At 48.5% G+C, this 24,201-nt stretch overlaps 2 protein-coding genes across 3 annotated transcripts in view; both read right to left on the bottom strand.

Moving 5' to 3' along the window:
* Positions 1-6,793: 6,793 nt before the first annotated feature.
* LOC130112321 (keratin-associated protein 5-5-like) lies at positions 6,794-11,047 on the bottom strand. Its single transcript, XM_056279652.1, has 2 exons — positions 11,000-11,047; positions 6,794-9,274 (listed from the first exon to the last, which is right to left on the bottom strand). The coding sequence occupies exons 1-2, from the start codon at positions 11,045-11,047 to the stop codon at positions 8,039-8,041; spliced, it is 1,284 nt and encodes a 427-aa protein (XP_056135627.1). The 3' UTR covers positions 6,794-8,038.
* prkcaa (protein kinase C, alpha, a) overlaps positions 9,156-24,201 on the bottom strand; it is a 412,324-nt gene continuing 397,278 nt past the window's right edge. For both annotated transcript variants that reach the window (XM_056281110.1, XM_056281111.1), the window contains one exon: positions 9,156-12,378. In XM_056281110.1, the coding sequence (XP_056137085.1) occupies positions 12,214-12,378 (165 nt within the window). In that variant the 3' untranslated portion in view covers positions 9,156-12,213. The remainder of the gene's footprint in view (positions 12,379-24,201) is intronic.

Here is a 24,201-nt window from a genome sequence, read left to right as displayed (position 1 = left end):
CGGAGCGAGGATGAAAAGCCCCATAAAACACAAACTATCCACAACTGGTGAAATAAGTCATCACAAACCTTTCAGGGCTCCCTTCTATCTTAACACAACTTAGCGGGGCGGCAACCCCCCAGAACCGAGCTGCGGTCACTTCCGGCCCCGGCCGGACGTTAGAGCAGCAGCAGCATCCTTAAAGTGCTGAATGAGTAAGGCCATCTATGGAGCTGCGAGAGTCCGTTGATTTGAACCGGAATGTCCGTTCTCCTGTCATCCCATTCCCGTTTCCCCCAAACCAAGGCAGCTCACACACTGACGCCACCTACATTCGTTTTGTTCCCACAACAACGTGTTTTCTGCTGGGTGCGACTTATACATCGGTGCGACTTGTAGTCCGGGAAATACGGTATATACAGTATATACTATATATATACTATACATATATATATATGTGTGTGTGTGTGTGTGTGTGTATATATATATATGTAATCCAGTGAGTCAAGTAAATCCTTTATGAGACAGTACAAACCTGTTTTATGCCATAAACAATCAGATTATTCTGCTCTTTATTTGTTAAGCAATTTCCCTGTTTCTTTTAACAAAGTTGTATATATATAAAATTACCTCCCCTCCTCTCCAATTGTACTTGGCCAATCACCCCACTCTTCCTGAGCCGTCCCGGTCTCTGCTCCACCCCCTCTGCTGATCCGGGGAGGGCTGCAGACTACCACATGCCTCCTCCCATACATGTGGAGTCACCAGCCGCTTCTTTTCACCTGACAGTGAGGAGTTTCACCAGGGGGACGTAGTGCGTGGGAGGATCACGTTATTCCCCCCAGTTCCCCCTCCCCCCGAAAAGGCGGCCTGACCAACCAGAGGAGGCGCTAGTGCAGTGACACATACCCACATCCAGCTTCCCACCCGCAGACACGGCCAATTGTGTTTTTAAGGACGCCCGACCAAGCCGGAGGTAACACGGGGATTCGAACCGGCGATCTCTGTGTTGGCAGGCCACGGAACAGACCGCCACGCTACCCGGAGGCCCCAGGGTATATTGGTAAGAGTGGTGTGGCCAGTGAACGTATAAGGCTAAAGGGAGGTTACCGCTGCATACTGGATGCCTTTACGGGCCTCGGAGGCCTGTCACGACTAATAACGAACTATTTGCAGGAAAATGAAGCAGCTTGGCAACTGGTACGAGGTCTCTGGTTCGCCATATCATATAAAAATGGATTCCATATAGTAATTTATCTGGACACCCAAAGTGCTTCACTCACCTTAACCACCACCAATGTGCAGCACCACCTGGGTGGTGCACGGCAGCCATGTTGCACCACAACGCTCACCACGCGTCAGCGTGAGGTGGAGAGGGAGGAGTCATTGAGACAGTTACATGGGGGATGATGAGGTGGCCAGATGGAGAGAGCCAGGCTGGGGATTTAGCCAGGACACCGGGGGACCCCCTACTCTTTGTGATAAGTGTCATGGGAACTTTAATGACCCCAGTGAGTCAGGATCCCGGTTTAACGTCTCATCTGAAGGACAGCAGTGACCCCCTCACTGCACTGGGATTTGATATTCGTTGTTTTTATTAGGACCAGAGGGAAGACTGCCCCCTACTGGCTCACCAACACCACTTCCAGCAGCAACTCAGTTTTTCCGGAAGGTCTCCCATCCAAGTACTAGCCAAGCCCACACCTGCTTAGCTTCGGTCATTCGGCAGAGCCAGGTGCGTGTTGGTATGACCTGGGCGGCACGCGGGCTTCGTGCTAGCCCTCTTTGCTCACAGCGAGAGGGTCCTGGCTTTGATTCTGACCCTTCCGCGACGGTTTTACATGTTAATCCTGTGCTGTTGTAGGTTTCCCCGAAGTACTCTGGGTTTCTTCCACAGCCAAAAGACACGCTTGGAGACTCTATGTTGCACGTAGGCATGAACCAGAGTGTGAGTGATTGTGTATGTGGACCCTGCGATGGGCGGGTAACCTGACCAGGGGGTCTCCACCCCCCCCCCCCACACACACACACAGACACAAATACATTACCCAAATGAATGTTAGCTTAGTTCATCCATCCATGCTGTCTGTCAGCCATCTGTATTTTTTTCTTTTGCTTCTGCTGTTCTCCTGCAAAGGTACCCCAGTGTACCCCACACACCCCAAACTGGCTTAAATGGGTTCACCTCAAATTAGAACATTTTAAACCTCTCTCTGTTGGCTGTGCGATTTTCGACAGATACTCTTTTATCAGTGAATTTGACAGCATTAACTTTTTAGAGAAGTAACCCCGGACTGGTTGGGGTAACATGTAGCTCCGGTACTGCAGTAACCCCGGCCTGGTTGGGGTAACATGTAGCTCAGGTACTGCAGTAACCCCGGCCTGGTTGGGGTAACATGTAGCTCAGGTACTGCAGTAACCCCGGCCTGGTTGGGGTAACATGTAGCTCAGGTACTGCAGTAACCCCGGCCTGGTTGGGGTAACATGTAGCTCCGGTACTGCAGTAACCCCGGCCTGGTTGGGGTGACATGTAGCTCAGGTACTGCAGTAACCCCGGCCTGGTTGGGGTAACATGTAGCTCCGGTACTGCAGTAACCCCGGCCTGGTTGGGGTGATATGTAGCTCAGGTACTGCAGTAACCCCGGCCTGGTTGGGGTGATATGTAGCTCCGGTACTGCAGTAACCCCGGCCTGGTTGGGGTGATATGTAGCTCAGGTACTGCAGTAACCCCGGCCTGGTTGGGGTAACATGTAGCTCCGGTACTGCAGTAACCCCGGCCTGGTTGGGGTGATATGTAGCTCAGGTACTGCAGTAACCCCGGCCTGGTTGGGGTGATATGTAGCTCAGGTACTGCAGTAACCCCGGCCTGGTTGGGGTGATATGTAGCTCCGGTACTGCAGTAACCCCGGCCTGGTTGGGGTGATATGTAGCTCAGGTACTGCAGTAACCCCGGCCTGGTTGGGGTAATATGTAGCTCAGGTACTGCAGTAACCCCGGCCTGGTTGGGGTGATATGTAGCTCAGGTACTGCAGTAACCCCGGCCTGGTTGGGGTAATATGTAGCTCCGGTACTGCAGTAACCCCGGCCTGGTTGGGGTGACATGTAGCTCAGGTACTGCAGTAACCCCGGCCTGGTTGGGGTAATATGTAGCTCCGGTACTGCAGTAACCCCGGCCTGGTTGGGGTGACATGTAGCTCAGGTACTGCAGGGTGCAGCCGGCCTGGTAGGGGTAACATGTAGCTCCGGGACTGCAGGGTGCAGCCGGCCCGGTTGGGGTAACATGTAGCTCCGGGACTGCAGGGTGCAGCCGGCCCGGTTGGGGTGACATGTAGCTCCGGTACCGCAGGGTGCAGCCGGCCCGGTTGGGGTGATATGTAGCTCCGGTACCTCAGGGTGCAGCTGGCCTGGTTGGGGTGATATGTAGCTCTGGGACTGCAGGGTGCAGCCGGCCTGGTAGGGGTGATATGTAGCTCTGGGACTGCAGGGTGCAGCTGGCCTGGTTGGGGTGACATGTAGCTCCGGGACTGCAGGGTGCAGCCGGCCCGGTTGGGGTAACATGTAGCTCCGGGACTGCAGGGTGCAGCCGGCCCGGTTGGGGTGACATGTAGCTCCGGTACCGCAGGGTGCAGCCGGCCCGGTTGGGGTGATATGTAGCTCCGGTACCTCAGGGTGCAGCTGGCCTGGTTGGGGTGATATGTAGCTCTGGGACTGCAGGGTGCAGCCGGCCTGGTAGGGGTGATATGTAGCTCTGGGACTGCAGGGTGCAGCTGGCCTGGTTGGGGTGACATGTAGGTCCGGTACTGCAGGGTGCAGCCGGCCCGGTTGGGGTGACATGTAGCTCCGGTACCTCAGGGTGCAGCCGGCCCGGTTGGGGTGATATGTAGCTCCGGTACCTCAGGGTGCAGCCGGCCCGGTTGGGGTGATATGTAGCTCCGGTACCTCAGGGTGCAGCCGGCCCGGTTGGGGTGACATGTAGCTCCGGTACCGCAGGGTGCAGCAGGCCTGTCGGTACCCAGGTGAGTTGTTCCTCAGGTTGGAGCCGCCCTGCTGACGTCTGACTGCTATGCTGTGTTCGTCCATCACCGACACCCCGTCCCCAGCTCAGCTACTGACCCAATGAAGAAACCTGGAAATGACACACACACACACCTACAAGCATACACATACACAACCCATACCCCTGAATATACTCAAACACACACACAGACACACACAGACACACAACGCTGCTTCCATGCACATGTACAGATGTTTTCCAGCACCACATCGTTTGAATAGTCAAAGTCAATTCTCTTCACCCACTTTATTGTCTCCCCGATCGTACCCGTCCAATCACCCCACTCTTCCGAGCCGTCCGGGTCGCTGCCCCACCCCCTCTGGCGATCCGGGGAGGGCTGCAGACTACCACATGTCTCCTCCCATACATGTCCACCCAGTATCCTGCCAGAGTGTGTGATACCCCACCCGTCCAGCGTGTCAGTGTCACGGTTTGCCTTGATCAGGCGTGAAAAGTACACCAATGTATTGAAGGGGCAGTGCCAGCAGGGGGCGTTGATTAAGAGGTGAAGGCAGGTTAGGATTAGGGTAGGATTTTGGAAAATGCTGTATCCTTCTTTTCTTCCGTGGGGAGTCGCTGGCATTGAGTTAATCATCGCCCCCTGCTGGCACTGCACCTTCATACATGCGTGTTCTTTTCACGCCGGAGCGAGGCAAACCGCGACACTGACACGCTGGACGGGCGGGGGTATCACAGGCTCTGGGCTGAGTCACCAGCCGCTCCTTTTCACCTGACAGTGAGGAGTTTCACCAGGGGGACGTAGCGTGTGGGAGGATCATTCTATTCCCCCCAGTTCCCCCTCCTCCCTGAACAAGCACCCCGACTGACCAGAGGAGGCGCTAGTGCAGCGACCAGGACACATACCCACATCAGGCCTCCCACCCACAGACACGGCCAGTAGTGTCTGTAGGGACGCCCGACCAGCTGCAGGTAACACGGGGATTCGAACCAGCGATCCCCGTGTTGGTAGGTAACGGTATAGACCGCTACGCCACCCGGATGCCCTCTTCACCGGCTTTTGAGAGAGGAGACCTGACAAGAACATGTTAGTGTAAGCTTTTCTTCCTCCGGTCAAAACAAACAGGCACCCGCACCACCACCACCACCAGTGGCAGGGAAAACACCTCACATCCCTTTCAACGCAAGAAGCAGCCAGCGGCACGGACATCACAGCCCGCTGCTCCTGGTCCAGCTCACCAACAAGCCCGACTCCCACAAGGCGTGAAAAACAACACTCACTTCAGTACGGACGAGGCTTTTCTCTTTTTATTTCATGATCATACATCAGGTACACATGACAGGATGAGTTACAGGGAAAGTAGCGCTCCCACTGGTGTGAAGGGTGTCAAGGCCAGAGGGGCAAAGGAAAACAAACACTGCTTACTTGTCAAACACAATATATTCTTCTTTACAGTTTCTCTAGACAGCTAAATCACTTATGTACACGGACAGAGGAAAGACCTGGTTTACACAGAACACAGAGGAGGGAGAGACTACATCACTGTGTCGGATGAAGAGACAAGGCCTCCTCATCATCACTGCCGTCTGTCCACAGCACAACAGCACACGGGACCAGCAGAGCGACGGAAACTACGCACAACACCGTCAGACGAGGGCTCCGCTCACGCTCACGTGACCGAGAGCAGCGCCAACCGTGAAGAAGTGAGAGGACAAGAAGACCAAGGAACACATCAGAAGAGCCCTCCTCCTCCCAACATCTCAGCTTACACAAAAGTTAAACCACATTTGGCCATTTCCTTCTCCAGGGGACATGAGTCGGAGTCGGGGCAGAGAGAGTGGAGGGGGCTCGGGGGGGGGGGCTTTTTTGGGACAAAAAAAGAAAGAAAGCATTTTTGTTATCGCATGAGCTGTTTAAAGTGAGAGGGGCCGGGTTTTGCTGGAAAGATGGCTGATCTGTTAACAGACTTTCCAGGCACCGGGGGAAGGAGGACATGACCGGGTTCGGGTGGCACCAGAGCTGTGTGTCAGGTTACGCCTTCAGTCACAAATACAACCCCTATCAGTCACATCTTCACTGGGTTTTTTCTGGTGACATGCCACCACCCAACCCCAAATCAATATATCCATCCATCCATCCATCCATCCATCCATCCATCCATCCATCCATCCATCACCTATTCCATCAATATATCCATCCATCCATCCATCCATCCATCACCTATTCCATCAATATATCCATCCATCCATCCATCCATTATCCGAACCCCTTATCCTGCTCTCAGGGTCGCGGGGATGCTGGAGCCTATCTCAGCAGTCACTGGGCGGCAGGCGGGGAGACACCCTGGACAGGCCGCCAGACCATCACAGGGCCGGCCGACACACACACACACACACACACACACACACACACACACACACACAACTAGGGACAATGTAGTACGGCCGATTCACCTGACCTACATGTCTTTGATTCACCTGACCTACATGTCTTTGAGTCACCTGACCTACATGTCTTTGAGTCACCTGACCTACATGTCTTTGAGTCACCTGACCAACATGTCTTCGAGTCACCTGACCTACATGTCTTTGAGTCACCTGACCTACATGTCTTTGAGTCACCTGACCAACATGTCTTTGAGTCACCTGACCTACATGTCTTTGAGTCACCTGACCAACATGTCTTTGAGTCACCTGACCAACATGTCTTTGAGTCACCTGACCTACATGTCTTTGAGTCACCTGACCTACATGTCTTTGAGTCACCTGACCAACATGTCTTTGAGTCACCTGACCTACATGTCTTTGAGTCACCTGACCTACATGTCTTTGAGTCACCTGACCTACATGTCTTCGAGTCACCTGACCTACATGTCTTTGAGTCACCTGACCTACATGTCTTTGAGTCACCTGACCTACATGTCTTCGAGTCACCTGACCTACAGGTCTTTGGACTGTGGGAGGAAACCAGAGCCCCCAGAGGAAACCCATGCAGACACGGGGAGAACATGCAAACTCCACACAGAGGACGACCCGGGACGACCCCCAAGGTTGGACTACCCCGGGGCTCGAACCCAGGACCTTCTTGCAGTGAGGCCACTGCGCTACCGTGCTGCCCATTTACTCATTCATTTAACTCACAAATCCATCCACACATCCCTGGCACGAGGAGGTAAAGGATAAAGCAGGTGTGTCGACATGCAAGGATTCGTCCAAATCAACTGTTTTCTGGCCGTCAAACACAGTGGCCCTGATGTAATACAGGTGTATGCTGCCAATTTTTCTTTTTAATTTTGATTGACACTTTATGTAAATCTTTTCATTTCATTGCATGGCCAAACACCAATGGGCTGAAGAAAATGGACAAATGTATGTGGAGAAGGATGGACAATGGGGACAAGATAAATCTCTCAAGGTCAGGAAAGTCACGGAGGAACATCTTTATTGTTATTTTATCTCATTTCTTTGACAATGACCTAGAATCAAACAGGTTGATGACAACACAGAGAAGAGAGACAGGGGAACAGCTTTTGGTCTACGGTCAGCACAGGTACACTATCACACATGTCTACGCCTTAATTCACCCGTTACGTCCCCCACGTCCCAGAGAACCAGAGTCGCCCCGGTTGTCTGCACTGTAAACCGAGTGCAGGCTAAAACGGCTCCTTGTCTTTTCCTTCAGCGAACTTTCTGGAATGCAAATTAATACGATGCTTCCCCTTTTCCGCAGTATCGGGCTGGTGTGCCGGCAAACAGAAAGGTTCAGGTTCCAAGAGTACGTTCTTGTCGAATATACGCTACATGAGAACCATTCCTCTATCGGCCACTGTCGAATGTCTAGATATCAAATCTATACCTCTATATGTTTAAAACCCTTCTACAGATACACTATTTACCACAGCGATACAGGTTACACTGGGAAAAAACCAAATACACATACACTTTAAGCTTTGTAGGCTGACTGTACCGCAAAGCTAATGGACTGGCAACGTAATGGTACTGACACCAATGTGCTGCGGTGCACTCAAGGCTACATGAAATTAGTTATGTGGTTAACAAAGAAAAGAAAAGAGAGTGAACAGATAGATAGGCGCGGCTGTCTGGCAGCTCTAATGCTTTACGGAGAGAAGATGCCACACAGCTCGTGCAACAACAGCTAGTGCTACAACAACTAGTGCCACAACAGCTAATGCGACAACAGCTAGTGCCACAACAACTAGTGCCACAACAGCTAGTGCCACAACAGGTAGTGCCACAACAGCTAGTGCAACAACAGCTAGTGCCACAACAGCTAGTACAACAACAGCTAGTGCCACAACAGCTAGTGCAACAACAGCTAGTGCAACAACAGCTAGTGCCACAACAGCTAGTGCAACAACAGGTAGTGCAACAACTACTAGTGCCACAACAGCTAGTGAAACAACAGCTAGTGCCACAACAGCTAGTGCAACAACAGCTAGTGCCACAACAGCTAGTGCCACAACAGCTAGTGCCACAACAGCTAGTGCAACAACAGCTAGTGCCACAACAGCCAGTGCCACAACAGCTAGTGCAAGAACAGCTAGTGCCACAACAGCTAGTGCCACAACAGCTAGTGCCACAACAGCTAGTGCAACAACAGCTAGTGCAACAACAGCTAGTGCCACAACAGCCAGTGCCACAACAGCTAGTGCAAGAACAGCTAGTGCCACAACAGCTAGTGCAACAACAGCTAGTGCCACAAGAGCTAGTGCAAGAACAGCTAGTGCCACAACAGCTAGTGCCCCAACAGCTAGTGCAACAAAAGCTAGTGCCACAACAGCTAGTGCAACAACAGGTAGTTCCACAACAGCTAGTGCCACAACAGCTAGTGCAACAACAGCTAGTGCCACAACAACTAGTGCCACAACAGCTACTGCAACAACAGCTAGCGCAACAACAGCTAGTGCAACAACAACTAGTGCCACAACAGCTAGTGCAACAACAGCTAGTGCAACAACAGCTAGTGCAACAACAACTAGTGCCACAACAGCTAGTGCAACAAAAGCTAGTGCCACAACAGCTAGTGCAACAACAGGTAGTTCCACAACAGCTAGTGCCACAACAGCTAGTGCAACAACAGCTAGTGCCACAACAGCTAGTGCCACAACAGCTACTACAACAACAGCTAGCGCAACAACAGCTAGTGCAACAACAACTAGTGCCACAACAGCTAGTGCAACAACAGCTAGTGCAACAACAGCTAGTGCCACAACAACTAGCGCCACAACAGCTAGTGCCACAACAGCTAGTGCAACTATGCTATTGTTGGGTTCTGGCATTTTCTGGTTTGGCACACATGAAAGGTTACATGAAAGGAAACACAGGAGAGAACACAAATACAAAACAAACAAAATAAACAACAAAAAAAAGGGGAGAAATATTACAAAGGTTTCAATAGAAACTACATGCTGTCGGTCAGACACAAGTGTTCTACTTCCACATTTCCTTCGAGCATTCTTGAATCGACACGGATAACAACAGAGAGAGTACAACCAAACATACACACTAACAATGACGGCACATTAACAGCATGACCAAAACAAAAAACAAAAACACAAAAAAAAAAAACATTGATGAGACACTAGAGCGCCAGTGGTCCCACCGCTCTGGCTAAAAGCAGTTGTAATGAGTCACATCTTACATCACATCTGGATTCAATATTCCACATGGCGCTAAAACAGGCAAATGTACTCTGTATATAACCAGGGACTGTAGTTACCCAAGTTCTACGAAGCAGAACACAGATCTTGACCCGCTGGCTAGGTCACAGGAAACACTATGATATGACTATGAACGCAACCTGTGTAGGATTGACAGTATGACATTTAACAGTTAGTGGCAATAGAAACGGTATTTCCTGTTCCATAACCCAGACAACCTGCATTCTGATGTCATAAATGTGTTTTTCTTTCCGTTACTATAAACATGTAAATTATTAGTCTTTGCGAATACAAAAGCTAGATGGAAAAATAGCACAAAGCTAGTTACTGTAGTTGTCGGTCTAAAACTTTACTAGACTGTGTCAATCCAAAGGATCTTTATCTGATATACATCCGTTTTTCACATACAGCAATTTAAATAGCCAAGCTAGCCTCAGATCAGCACACTCAAGGTACGCAAGATGCCACGGTCTGCATTTGGCGACCTTTGACTGATGTGTAAGATTACAAATTCTACGGGCTCCATACTTACTAGCATGCAAGGATTTTAGTTCATCACGTGCATGGACGATCCCTTTCAACAGCATGCGGACACAGGAGGGACAGCTGAGAGACAACTGGCCAAAAGCCAAACACACATCCAGTCAACACACTACTTCCATTGAAGATGCTGGGTACAACAAGAGAATTTTTTTGATACATCAGCCAAAAACAAGCTGCAGAGATGTCTCTTGCAATTTGCTAAATCTGGGCTCCATGAAAGACCCCCATTGTTACAAAGTTGATCTGTATTGGGTTCTTTGTGTTTTGTGTCCTTTTTACATAAAATATATGTTTGTAACCTATTTAATGTAATAAAACACATTCAGTCGTTGGTATAAAAACTGTAAGTTGCTAAACGTCATTAAATAACTCATGTATATTTACAAAGGAGTTATACACTGGTATGTGATACATTAAAATATTCATCTGATGTAATGAAAAAAATATGCATGGCATCACGAAAGCAGAAGAAAGTGATCTATTTCAAAGATTATCACATTGTTTGGACACATCCCCAAATACAGGGCACACATATTCGCCGAACAGCAAAATACGGTCAAGGAGATGGTTCCTCAAAAAGTCATTTTGTTCTGGACTACTTCTGCGTCTAGGAATCCAAACAACTACTTTCTATCTGCTTTGTATATGAGAATAATGAGCATGCAAAACATCGGGTGGTTAATACTAAAACAAAGACTGACACCAGTTTAGTTTAGTCTGAAAGCAAAAGCAAATTTCCTTTTACAATGAACAAGCCGATTTCATAGTTTACAGAACTTACTTTGAAGAGTTTTAGGTCGCAGGGGAACTTTGTTTCAGTAGCAGGCATGCAGACTGAAATTAACACTGAACAGCATTAGAAAATGAAAAATTGTAAACATTTTAGTTTGGATTTTCAAAGCTAGATATTACATTGCTCTGCCACTACCAACGTATCAAACTGGATATGTTTTTCGGAAAGTCCTTTTTTTATTTAAAATTTCATAGCAAACGGAGAAAGGCCTAGCCAACTGCAGCACAAATAAGGGCTCTGAAAGGGGTGTATAGATTTCTATGCTAATCAATGCGTCATGTTATATAAACCTAGCAAGGTACAATTTGAACAAGGTGATAACAGGCTGACAGATACTAATGGTTACAGGTTTTTGATATTCATGCTTTATACAACTCTATCAGGTAAACTTATTTCTGTAGTTGATCCGCTACATACACAGGAACATGAGACTGACTAGAATTTAAGTGTACTAAAATAGAATTTTTACCATCACCATGAAAACAAGAGAGGGGAAGAAAAGCTGTAAACGAGATCCAGTATTCTGACATTAAACCACATGTTGCACCTTTCGTGCCGGCACCCCATGTAGCAATCCATCTTTGATATTTGGCTTTAGCTTTGTCACTGCCCCACACCAGAGAATTTGAAGACATCACAGATTATCCAATTAGTGACAATTATCTGTAGAAAATATAGTGTGAGCCACCATTGTCTAGAGGTTACCATGGGTATTCATTAAGAGTTATACAACATTTTCAAAAACTAGTTAGTTAAGATTAGTTACTCCACTTGATCCATATCTTATACAAAATTGTGTTTAATATTCTCTTCAATATATTGTATACTGTTACAGGTTAATGAATATTGACCCCAGTCTCATACTTCCATGCATTTAGTTTTGATTTTTTAGGTCATATAAATATTGGCTGGGGAAGGCATACATCCTATCTGTTTCCTAATCAACAATCGTCAATCTTTAAAATCAAGAGCGTTTCTATTATGAAGTAATGTTTACATCTACCCCAGTCAACCTATTTAGAAAAGCAGAGACATTAAACTAAGCAAATCTCCACATCTTAGAGATTTGCTCACCGGTCAAGTCAACACAGAGAGGTTATATTTTGGGCCTACATCAAGTTTTGGTCAGATTTTAGGATGGCGGTAAGTGGGTGGCACTGAGGAAGGTTTAAAAAGGAGACTGTCCCCCCCCCCCCTCCGTTTCATTGAGAGTTGTTCAGGGAAGGATGCACAAACTGTGGGTTGATGAAAGAGAACCCTGCAAACTCAGCCTGGTCGATGTTGGCGATAACCAGCTCATCTGGCGGCGTGAGCTGTGGCTGGGTACGTGTGAAGAACTTGTCAAAGTTCTCTGCTCCTTTGCCACACTGTAGGAGAGAGTGACAGAGAGGAAGAGAGTGGTTAGAAATGGGGTATGAAAAATAATATGAACTGCAATGGCAGGAAAAAAATAATACAAACCAGACCAAAAAAAAAAAAAAACAAAACAAAAGAAAAAAAATCCCTGGATATTTATTCACAAAGATATTCACAAGTTCTTTGCAGGTATCAGAAGCCAAAACTTTGCATTGAGCACAATTTTGATCTCTTGGTAGTCTTCACCAATTAATCCTGTAGCAAAGGACGCAACATGGTCATCAGCATCATCATCAGCCACTATGAAAACATTTCACACTACACTGGGCAAAAAAGGCAATGTACTCACACAAAAACAGCAAGCGACATTCTTGATTTCATCCACTTTACTAAATTTCAAAGGGATACTCTATTATTTTAAACAACTTCTGAGTCCATATACCCCTTCCTCTTTCTTTTCCTACCCCATGACCCACATTCAAATGAAGAGTGCTATACACCTGATCCTCTGTTTCCTTTTTCCTATTATGTCCTCATTCCAAAAACAAACTCTGATTACATGCTCCAAATCTCAGTCACCTGGTTCACGGTGCAACCGAGTCTCCTGGATGCCAAGTTTCTGTTGGCTTAGCTGTGGAATAGCACCCTGAACCTGAGTAATAACATGGGCCTAATTTTGATTCAGTAAAAGGAAAGGAAAAGGGTATCAGGGCTTTTTCAGTGAGGCATGTTCAGTGTGCTCTTGACCTAATGACCTGCTCCGGTGCACTCTTCCTTTATTTTGTGTAGGATATACTGTGTACAAGTTACCAAGCATTTAATAGTGAATGTTCCATGCTTAATTAAGTTTCATATCCAAGGTATATTATACAAGCTTGGCGCAGAGGCAGCGCTTTTTGGCTGTGAGCAGTACTTTTTTCTTTTTTAATTTCCCCCCCTTTTTCTCCCCAATCGTATCCACTCTTCTGAGCCGTCCCGGTCTCTGCTCCACCTCCTCTGCTGATCCGGGGAGGGCTGCAGACTACCACATGCCTCCTCCGATATATGTGGAGTCACCAGCCGCTTCTTTCACCTGACAGTGAGGAGTTTCACCAGGGGGACGTAGCGCATGGGAGGATCACGCTATTCCCCCCTCTCCCCCAAACAGGCAGCCTGACCAACCAGAGGAGGCGCTAGTGCAGTGGCCAGGACACATACCCACATCTTGCTACCCACCATCAGACACCGCCAATTGTGTCTGTAGGGACGTCCGACCAAGCCGGAGGTAACACGGGGATTCCAACCGGCGAGCCCCCATGTTGGTAGACAACGGAATAGACCACTACGATGCCTGTGAACAGTACTTCTACAGTGGTATACAATAACAAGGACTTGACAGCAATCTATTTTTTGTCTTACGCTATGTATTAACTTGAATTAATACATGAGTTTACACAGTACTTCCCCTGGGGACTCAACACCCCGGCTAGTTTCACTGCTAGAGCTTCTCACGTATCGCACTTATGTCTGGTTTCGCCATATTGTCAGTAACAAAAAACAAAAAAAACAGAGAGAAAAAGAGGGCTCTCGCACACGAAGGAAGGACAATCACTTATATGTCTTCTGTAGTTTTCAAAAGGTGGTATGGCGGTGGACAAACAACAGACGCTTCAGCGTCAAGCCTTCCTTACAATATGCTGCTGCAGTCTTGCACTATATTCAAAGTACAGAAGTACCAGTCAAGAAGTGCCACTACCGTGCCAAACTGCATAGTGTAGCTTTAAGCACAATAACTTTTATATTTTAAGTATGTATGAAATGTAAGCTAATCTAGACCTTCAACTTAATCCATGCACTGCAAAAAATTATTATCAATAAATTATGATTAATAAATTATGACCGCTCTTAGTCTCAACACAGAGGAAGTAAATTACCCAAACCTCCACTTTAAAGCATTGCTTTGCAATTTCAATTTTCATTAACTTTTAGCTAAGTCCTCTTAAAAGTATATACCATAAGACCTTAACCTTAATCAAGTGTTCCTATTCTCATATTCCCTCTTAAAATATGGTGAGGAGTCGTACGCCTCCCTGAATTATTCACACCAGTACAGTACAACTGCTCTGATGACGGCCAAACCAAGAGTCTCATCAATAGTTAACACTACAGTCAGAGCAGGCTTCTGCAATAGTGCTGAAAGTAATAACATGACTAACAGACAGAAAAATAGCATGATAGAATGACAGATAGAACAACAGATAGATACGTAGAACAATAGATAGAACGAGATAGAAGGACAGATAGAACAATAGACAGAAAGATAGAAAGAACGGTAGATAGATGGAATGACAGATAGAACAATAGACAGAAAGATAGATAGAACGGTAGATAGATAGATAGATAGATAGATAGATAGATAGATAGATAGATAGATAGATAGATAGATAGATAGATAGATAGATAGATAGATAAACCCCTCTAGGGTTGCAACAGCCTCACCATTTAGATGGCCTTCAGGAAGTGTTTAACCTCCTTAATTTGGATTCTGTTATGCAACCACATTTTAATGCATTGAAATAATATTTCTACCTTGACTCAAGCAATAAATTCAAAGCATTTATGAAGCAGAAATTTGTTTTTATCCAAAGCTGATAAGGAAAGACATTCAGAGCCAGTGCTTGGTAGAAGGGCCTTTGGCAGCAGGTACAGCGGACTCCTCAGCGACGAGGCTTGAGAAAGCAGTGGAACCATAGTGGTTAATGGAAGGAACAAAGGTCTGAATAGACTTCTTCAAGTTGAAAGAAATAAGTGATTTAAAATAAATATGGACAAATGAAGGATTCTTTCAGGAAGAATATTTGATGTTATTTAATGTTGGGAAAATTAAGTTTTATTTGTTTTTTTTGCATTAAATTGCAAATGATATATCATCTCCTCCGAGAATTGCCACCTTAACGTTTGTGTGTCCTGGTGATCCTGGGAGCTGTGTCGTCGGGGGCAATAGCCCCTGGTAGGGTCTCCCAAGGCAAATTGTCCCGGGGGAGGGGCCAGACTAAGAGCGATTCCCAAGAAATCCAATGAAATTACACCAGCAGAGTTACAGTACCTCGCCCGGAAAAGGGAAACTGGGGCCTCCTCCTGGAGCCAGACCTGGGAGGGGAGCTCGCTGGCGAGCGTCTGGTGACTGGGCCTTGGTCCATTGGGCCCGGTCGGGCCCAGCCCGAAAAAACAACATGGAGCCACCACCCCGTGGACCCACCACACGCAGGGATGAGCATTGGGATAGGGCGTAATGCAGGCCGGGAGGCAGGCAAAAGAGGGGACCGGGGCGTGCCGACTTCCGGCATCGCAGATTCACTTTTTTAGGCGTAGCTGGGGAGAGGGATGTCTGGAGTGCCCTACTTAGCTTGCTGCCACCGTGATCCGACCCTGGAGAAGCAGCTGAAGATGAATGAATGAATGGTGCATCATTATGAAGATTTTATTCCAAATGCCTTGGATATCCCACAGCGGTGGCTCGCGTCTCATCTGAATGTCCTCAGCTCATAATAGAGCAGGATTTGACACAGGCTTATGTACACACACACAGATAGGCACACAAACACACACTGCTGCAGCCGTTGAAAATCCAAAGCAAACTCTCAGAAACTCCACCAGCTGTCCTCTGGACACTCCTTTGGACTGTGGGAGAATTTTGTGTTCTCCAAATGTTTCCTTCTTAAATCAACGGGTGAATCAGTGTTATGCTCCCACAGGGGTTTTACTGCAATCAACCTTTCAGTCTGCAAGGGATCTTTGACTCTCTAAGAACTTCCATCTTCATCACGAAGATACTTTGAGGATAGAAATGTTTAATTTAGGGTGTCAATAAACACCCAATGGGGGAGCTGCATGCAGTTTATACTCTTTCTTTTTTCCATCCATCCATTATCCAAACTGCTTATCCTGCTCTCAGGGTTACGGGGACGCTGGAGCCTATCCCAGCAGTCATTGGGCGGTAGGCGGGGGGACACCCTGGACAGACCGCCAGACCATCACACAGGACCGAGACACACACATTCACACCTAGGGACAATTTAGTATGGCCGATTCACCTGACCTACATGTCTTTGGACTGTGGGAGGAAACCGGAGCACCCGGAGGAAACCCACACAGGAAAACCACGGGGAGATCATGTAAACTCCACACAGAGGATGACCCGAGACGACCCCCAAGGTTGGACTACCCTGCAGCTCGAACCCAGGAACTTCTTGTTGTGAGGCGACTGCACTAACCACTGCGCCACCGTGCCGCCTCTTTTTCTGTTATAATAGGTTATTTTGTGGGCCCTGTGATGGACTGGAAACCTGTTGCATTCTGATTTTTCCCTTTTTTCTCCCAATTTAGTGGCCAGTTGATCCCTATTTTAATTCAAACACCCACCCTCGTACTGCATCATGCATTCGCCAACTGCATCTCTCCGGCCGGCAGTCTCGAAGGAGACGCCTCCCCACTTTCGTGACAAGGCGAATCCAAGCCGAACCACTGTTTTTCCGACACACACAGAGACGCATTCATGTGACGAACACAAGCCGACTCCGCCCCCCTCCCGAAGACAGCGTTGCCAATGATTGCTGCTTCATCGAGTCCGGCCATAGTCGGATCTGACGAGACCGGGGCGCGAACCCCGGTCCCCAGTTGGCAACTGCATCGACACAGAGCCGATGCTTAGACCGCTACACACCGCGGACCCAACCTGTTGCATTCTGCCCAGCGCCTGCTGATCCGGATAAAGTGGGTCTAGGGACTGGAAAAACAAGAAGGGAAATGCAGCATGGTATGATGTACCATCGGTCTGCATGCTAGTGCTATAACAAGTCACTACACGCTGTTACAAACATCAATGCAATTTAAACAGAACAGACAGTGCAACAGCACAAGTGGGTTCACTTATGCCCCTTTTCCACTACATGGTACCGGCTCGGCTCAACTCGATTCCTTTTCCATTACTGGAAAGTACCGGCATTTTGGTAACTTTTACCACTTTTCTGGTACCACCTTTGTTGAGGTTCCAAAAAAGCTTGAGCGGTAGCAAAATCACTGCAGACCAGCTACACTGAGGGGTACTGTTACACTGAGGGGTACTGTTACACTGAGAGGGTACTGTTACACTGAGGGGGTAGTTACACTGAGGGGTACTGTTACACTGAGGAGTACTGTTACACTGAGAGGATACTGTTACACTGAGGGGGTACTGTTACACTGAGAGGGTACTGTTACACTGAGGAGGTAGTTACACTGAGGGGTACTGTTACACTGAGGGGTACTGTTACACTGAGGGGGTAGTTACACTGAGGGGTACTGTTACACTGAGAGGGTACTGTTACACTGAGGGGGTAGTTACACTGAGGGGTACTGTTACACTGAGAAGGTACTGTTACACTGAGGGGTACTGTTACACTGAGGGGTACTGTTACACTGAGGGGGTAGTAACACTGAGGGGTACTGTTACACTGAGAAGGTACTGTTACACTGAGGGGTACTGTTACACTGAGGAGTACTGTTACACTGAGAGGATACTGTTACACTGAGGGGGTACTGTTACACTGAGAGGGTACTGTTACACTGAGGAGGTAGTTACACTGAGGGGTACTGTTACACTGAGGGGTACTGTTACACTGAGAGGGTACTATTACACTGAGGGGTACTGTTACACTGAGGGGTACTGTTACACTGAGGGGTACTGTTACACTGAGAGGGTACTGTTACACTGAGGGGGTAGTTACACTGAGGGGTACTGTTACACTGAGAAGGTACTGTTACACTGAGGGGTACTGTTACACTGAGGAGTACTGTTACACTGAGGGGGTACTGTTACACTGAGAGGGTACTGTTACACTGAGGAGGTAGTTACACTGAGGAGTACTGTTACACCGAGGGGTACTATTACACTGAGGGGTACTGTTACACTGAGGGGGTGGTTACACTGAGGGGTACTGTTACACTGAGAGGGTACTGTTACACTGAGGGGTACTGTTACACTGAGGGGTACTGTTACACTGAGAGGGTACTGTTACACTGAGGGGGTAGTTACACTGAGGGGTACTGTTACACTGAGAGGGTACTGTTACACTGAGGGGTACTGTTACAGTGATGGAAAACGACACAGAAGTGAGTCGAGTTGAGCCGGTACCATGTCGTGGAAAAGGGGCATTAACCCGTCATAATTACTGTGTGGAGGTTCTGGATGCTTTGAATCTTTCTCTTATCTTCTAGAAAGAGAAGGATAAACTGGCTTTGTGTGTGTGTGTGTGTGTGTGTGTCTTTCAGGCTGTGTGCATCTTCCTCTTTGATCCTCTTACGTTATTCCACCTACACACAGGGCTCACCTACACAAACACATACACACTCAAGGACTCAAGGACTAAATGACAAAAACCCACACTGGCTCACTACACCACATCACTTAACAGGCTTTCGTGTCCCCCAGGAGAGGCGGTGATCCAGGGGAGACAGTGATCCAGGGGAGATGGTGATCCAGGGGAGGCGGTGATCCAGGGGAGACAGTGATCCAAGGGAGACAGTGATCCAGGGGAGACGGTGATCCAGGGGAGACGGTGATCCAGGGGAGACAGGGATCCAGGGGAGACAGTGATACAGGGGAGACGGTGATCCAGGGGAGACGGTGATCCAGGGGAGACAGGGATCCAGGGGAGACAGGGATCCAGGGGAGACGGTGATCCAGGGGAGACGGTGATCCAGGGGAGACAGTGATCCAGGGGAGACAGTGATCCAAGGGAGACGGGGATCCAGGGGAGACGGTGATCCAGGGGAGACGGTGATCCAGGGGAGACAGGGATCCAGGGGAGACGGTGATCCAGGGGAGACAGTGATACAGGGGAGACGGTGATCCAGGGGAGGCGGTGATCCAGGGGAGACGGTGATCCAGGTGAGACGGTGATCCAGGGGAGACCGTGATCCAGGGGAGACAGTGATCCAGGTGAGACAGTGATCCAGGGGAGACAGGGATCCAGGGGAGGCGGTGATCCAGGGAAGGCAGTGATCCAGGTGAGACAGTGATCCAGGGGAGACGGTGATCCAGGTGAGACCGTGATCCAGGTGAGACAGTGATCCAGGGGAGACAGTGATCCAGGGGAGACGGTGATCCAGGGGAGACGGTGATCCAGAGCTCTGCAGAGGCAGTGATCCAGGTGAGACAGTGATCCAGGGGAGACAATGATCCAAGGGAGACAGTGATCCAGGGGAGACAGTGATCCAAGGGAGACAGTGATCCAAGGGAGACAGTGATCCAGGGGAGACGGTGATCCAGGGGAGGCGGTGATCCAGGGGAGACCGTGATCCAGGTGAGACAGTGATCCAGGGGAGACGGTGATCCAGGGGAGACGGTGATCCAGAGCTCTGCAGAGGCAGTGATACCAACGGTGGACTGAGCGGGTAAACTTCAGATTGTGGTCACAGACCTTTGGTATCACGGAAATCAACGGGTTTTTTGAGAGTTGTTACTTCACAGGATATTACTTCGGCAGTTGTGTTCCTTTCAACTTCCTGTGATATCAAGCTTCTGGGAATGCTGTATTAAGGATGTTCCCCTCCACTTGTCCATTGACGAGAAGTAGCAGGGTGGATGTGACCGTTGAACCACCAGTTTTTTTTTTGGACCCCCCCTTTTGTCCCCAAATGTACCTGTCCAGTTACCCCACTCTTCTGAGCTGTCCCCGTCTCTGCCCCCCCCCCCTGCTGATCCGGGGAGGGCTGCAGACTACCACATACCTCATCCGATACATGTGGAGTCACCAGCTGCTTCTTTTCACCTGACAGTGAGGAGTTTCACCAGGGGGACGTAGCACATGGGAGGATCACGCCATTCCCCCCAGTTCCCCCTCCCTCTGAACAGGCGCCCCGAGGAGGAGCTAGTGCAGCGACCAGGACACATACCCACATCCGGCTTCCCACCCGCAGACACAGCCAATTGTGTCCGTAGGGATGCCCGACCAAGCTGGAGGTAACACAGGGATTCAAACTGGCGATCCCCTTGTTGGTAGGCAACGGAATCAACCACTACGCTACCCAGACACTGAACCGCCAGTGTTTAAAATGATGGATTAGCGAGATCAGGATTAGAATGAGTTTTATTCACCCAGCACTTTTAGGATTTTGTGGGTTGCAGACAGGAACACAGCACAAACTGATCAAGAGTGAATTTAGACCTTCTCTTTAGTCAGGATAATTTTAATAGAGCAATAGAAGCTAGGTTAAGTGGAGAGGTGATGATCAGCAGCAGCAGTATGGTTTCATGTCATGAAAGAGCACCACAGATGTGATGTTTGCTTTGAGAATGTTGATGGAGAAGTATAGAGAAGGCCAGAAGCAGTTATATTGTGTCTTTGTAGGTTTAGAGAAAGCATATGACAGGGTGACGAGAGAGGAGGTGTGGTATTGTATGAGGAAGTCGGGAGTAGCAGAGAAGTATGTAGGATTGGTGCAGGATATGTATGAGGGAAGTGTGACAATGGTGAGGTGTGTGGTTGGAATGACAGATGGGTTCAAGGTGGAGGTGGGATTACATCAAGGATCGGCTCTGAGCCCTTTCTTGTTTGCAGTGGTGATGGACAGGTTGACGGACGAGATCAGGCAGGAGTCTCTATGGACGATGATGTTTGTGGATGACACTGTGATCTGTAGAGAGAGTAGGGTGCAGGTGGAGGAGAGCCTGGAGAGGTGGAGGTATGCACTGGAGAGAAGAGGAATGAAAGTCAGTAGGAGCAAGATGGAATACATATGCATGAACGAGAGGGAGGACAGTGGAATGGTGAGGATGCAAGGAGTAGATGTGACCAAGGCATATGAGTTTAAATGCTTGGGGTCAAAAGTCCAAAGTAACTGGGAGTGCAGTGCAGGCAGGGTGGAGTGGGTGGAGAAGAGTGTCAGGAGTGATGTGTGACAGAAGGGTACCAGCAAGAGTTAAAGGGAAGGTTTACAAGATGGTAGTGAGACCAGCTATGTTGTATGGTGTGGAGACAGTGGCACTGATGAAAAGACAGGAGGTGGAGCTGGAGGTGGCAGAGATGAAGATGATAAGATTTTCACTGGGAGTGATGAAGAAGGACAGGATTAGGGACCAGTATATTAGAGGGACAGCTCAGGTTGGACGGTTTGGAGACAAAGCAAGAGAGACAAGATGGAGATGGTGTGGACATGTGTGGAGGAGAGATGCTGGGTATATTGGGAGAAGGATGCTGAATATGGAGCTGCCAGGGAAGAGGAGAAGAGGAAGGCCAAAGAGGAGGTTTATGGAGGTGGTGAGGGAGGACATGCAGGTGGCTGGTGTGACAGAGGAAGATGCAGAAGACAGGAAGAGATGGAAATGGATGATCCGCTGTGGCGCCCCCTAACGGGAGCAGCCGGAAGTAGTAGTAGTGGTAGTAGTAGTAGTGGTAGTAGTAGTAGTAGTAGTAGTAGTAGTAGTAGTGGTCTTTATTCATAATAATTTACCACGCCTGTTCATGAAGAGGGATTTAACATACTTCAGCCACATGACATGGCTCCACTTAGAGACCAGCACTGACTTTACCAGTTTGGCTCAGATTCAGGATCTGCAACCTGAGGAAAATTCAGAATAGAGCCACTCTGGAGGTTCAGAAGTCTTCCATTGTGAACACCAAAACGACAAAAAATACACTACTGGTCAATGTTGTGTGGTACACTACACCCCCGAGCACAAGCTATCCTGGTTTCATTCATCCATCCCTCCATTACCCGAACCACGTATCCTGCTCTCAGGGCCGCGGGGAGAATGGAGCCTATCCCAGCAGTCACTGGGAGGCAGGCGGGGAGACACCCTGGACAGGCCGCCAGGCCATCATATGGGCAGACACGCACACACGCACACACACACACTTAGGGACAATGTATTTGTATCTTTGGACTGTGGGAGGAAACCCACACAGACACGGGGAGAACATGCAAACTCCACACAGAGGACGACCCGGGACGACCCCCAAGGCTGGACTACCCCGGGGCTCGAACCCAGGACCTTCTTGCTGTGAGGTGACCACGCTAACCACTGGGCCACCCATGGTTTCAGAAAAGCACAAATGGAGAGGCTTTAGTTGAAACACACAGCCATGAGGTGTGTGTTTGTGCGTTAGAGCACTCACTGTGTGTGGTTTGTGTGAGTGGGCTCATGTGTGTTTATGGAGCAGAGGGCTTCTGTTTCTGTGTCAGTTTGTGTGTGCATGTGTGTAAATCTTGATGTGGGTGACTGGATATGGGAAGGAATGTGGGGTTGTGTGACTGACTGTGTGTGTGTGTGTGTGTGTGTGTGTGTGTGTGTGTGTGTCTGCTGGACCTGGGGCTTCACTATTTGAACTGTTCTCCTGTCAGCAGGTGACATTCGCTCAAAAGGAACTGCCACCCTGTCAAAGAGCAGATGGGGGCAGAATGTCACGCACACACGCACACACACACACATACACACAGTGTGTATACACTCACCGGCCACTTTATTAGGCACACCTGTCCAACTGCTCGTTAACGCAAATTTCTAATCAGCCAATCACATGGCAGCAACTCAATGCATTTAGGCATGTAGACATGGTCAAGAGGATCTGCTGCAGTTCAAACCGAGCATCAGAATGGGGAAGAAAGGTGATTTAAGTGACTTTGAACGTGGCATGGTTGTTGGTGCCAGACGGGCTGGTCTGAGTATTTCAGAAACTGCTGATCTACTGGGATTTTCACGCACAACCATCTCTAGGGTTTACAGAGAATGGTCCGAAAAAGAGAAAATATCCAGTGAGCGGCAGTTCTGTGGGCGAAAATGCCTTGTTGATGCCAGAGGTCAGAGGAGAATGGCCAGACTGGTTCGAGCTGACAGAAAGGCAACAGTAACTCAAATAACCACTCATTACAACCGAGGTATGCAGAAGAGCATCTCTGAACACACAACACGTCGAACCTTGAGGCAGATGGGCTACAGCAGCAGAAGACCACACCGGGTGCCACTCCTGTCAGCTAAGAACAGGAAACTGAGGCTACAGTTCGCACAGACTCACCAAAATTGGACAATGGAAGATTGGAAAAACGTTGCCTGGTCTGATGAGTCTCGATTTCTGCTGCGACATTCGGATGGTAGGGTCAGAATTTGGCGTCAACAACATGAAAGCATGGATCCATCCTGCCTTGGATCAACGGTTCAGGCTGCTGGTGGTGGTGTAATGGTGTGGGGGATATTTTCTTGGCACACTTTGGGCCCCTTAGTACCAATTGAGCATCGTGTCAACGCCACAGCCTACCTGAGTATTGTTGCTGACCATGTCCATCCCTTTATGACCACAGTGTTCCCATCTTCTGATGGCTACTTCCAGCAGGATAACGCGCCATGTCATAAAGCTCGAATCATCTCAGACTGGTTTCTTGAACATGACAATGAGTTCACTGTACTCAAATGGCCTCCACAGTCACCAGATCTCAATCCAATAGAGCACCTTTGGGATGTGGTGGACCGGGAGATTCGCATCATGGATGTGCAGCCGACAAATCTGCAGCAACTACGTGATGCTATCATGTCAATATGGACCAAACTCTCTGAGGAATGTTTCCAGTACCTTGTTGAATCTATGCCACGAAGGATTAAGGCAGTTCTGAAGACAAAAGGGGGTCCAACCCGGTACTAGCAAGGTGTACCTAATAAAGTGGCCAGTGAGTGTATATGGTTTTATGTGCATATGCCCATCTGCATGTGTGTCTTCATGTATGCGGTTGTGTTGATAATGCCGTGTGTGTGTGTGTGTTTATGCGTGGGTGTAAAGGGTTATTACATGTCATCTGAATTAAAACGCATTCCATCACTTTCT

Source organism: Lampris incognitus, chromosome 5 (assembly GCF_029633865.1).
Source record: "Lampris incognitus isolate fLamInc1 chromosome 5, fLamInc1.hap2, whole genome shotgun sequence".
In the NCBI taxonomy this organism is placed as follows: domain Eukaryota; kingdom Metazoa; phylum Chordata; class Actinopteri; order Lampriformes; family Lampridae; genus Lampris; species Lampris incognitus.
This window is presented reverse-complemented; position numbering and strand designations above follow the sequence as displayed.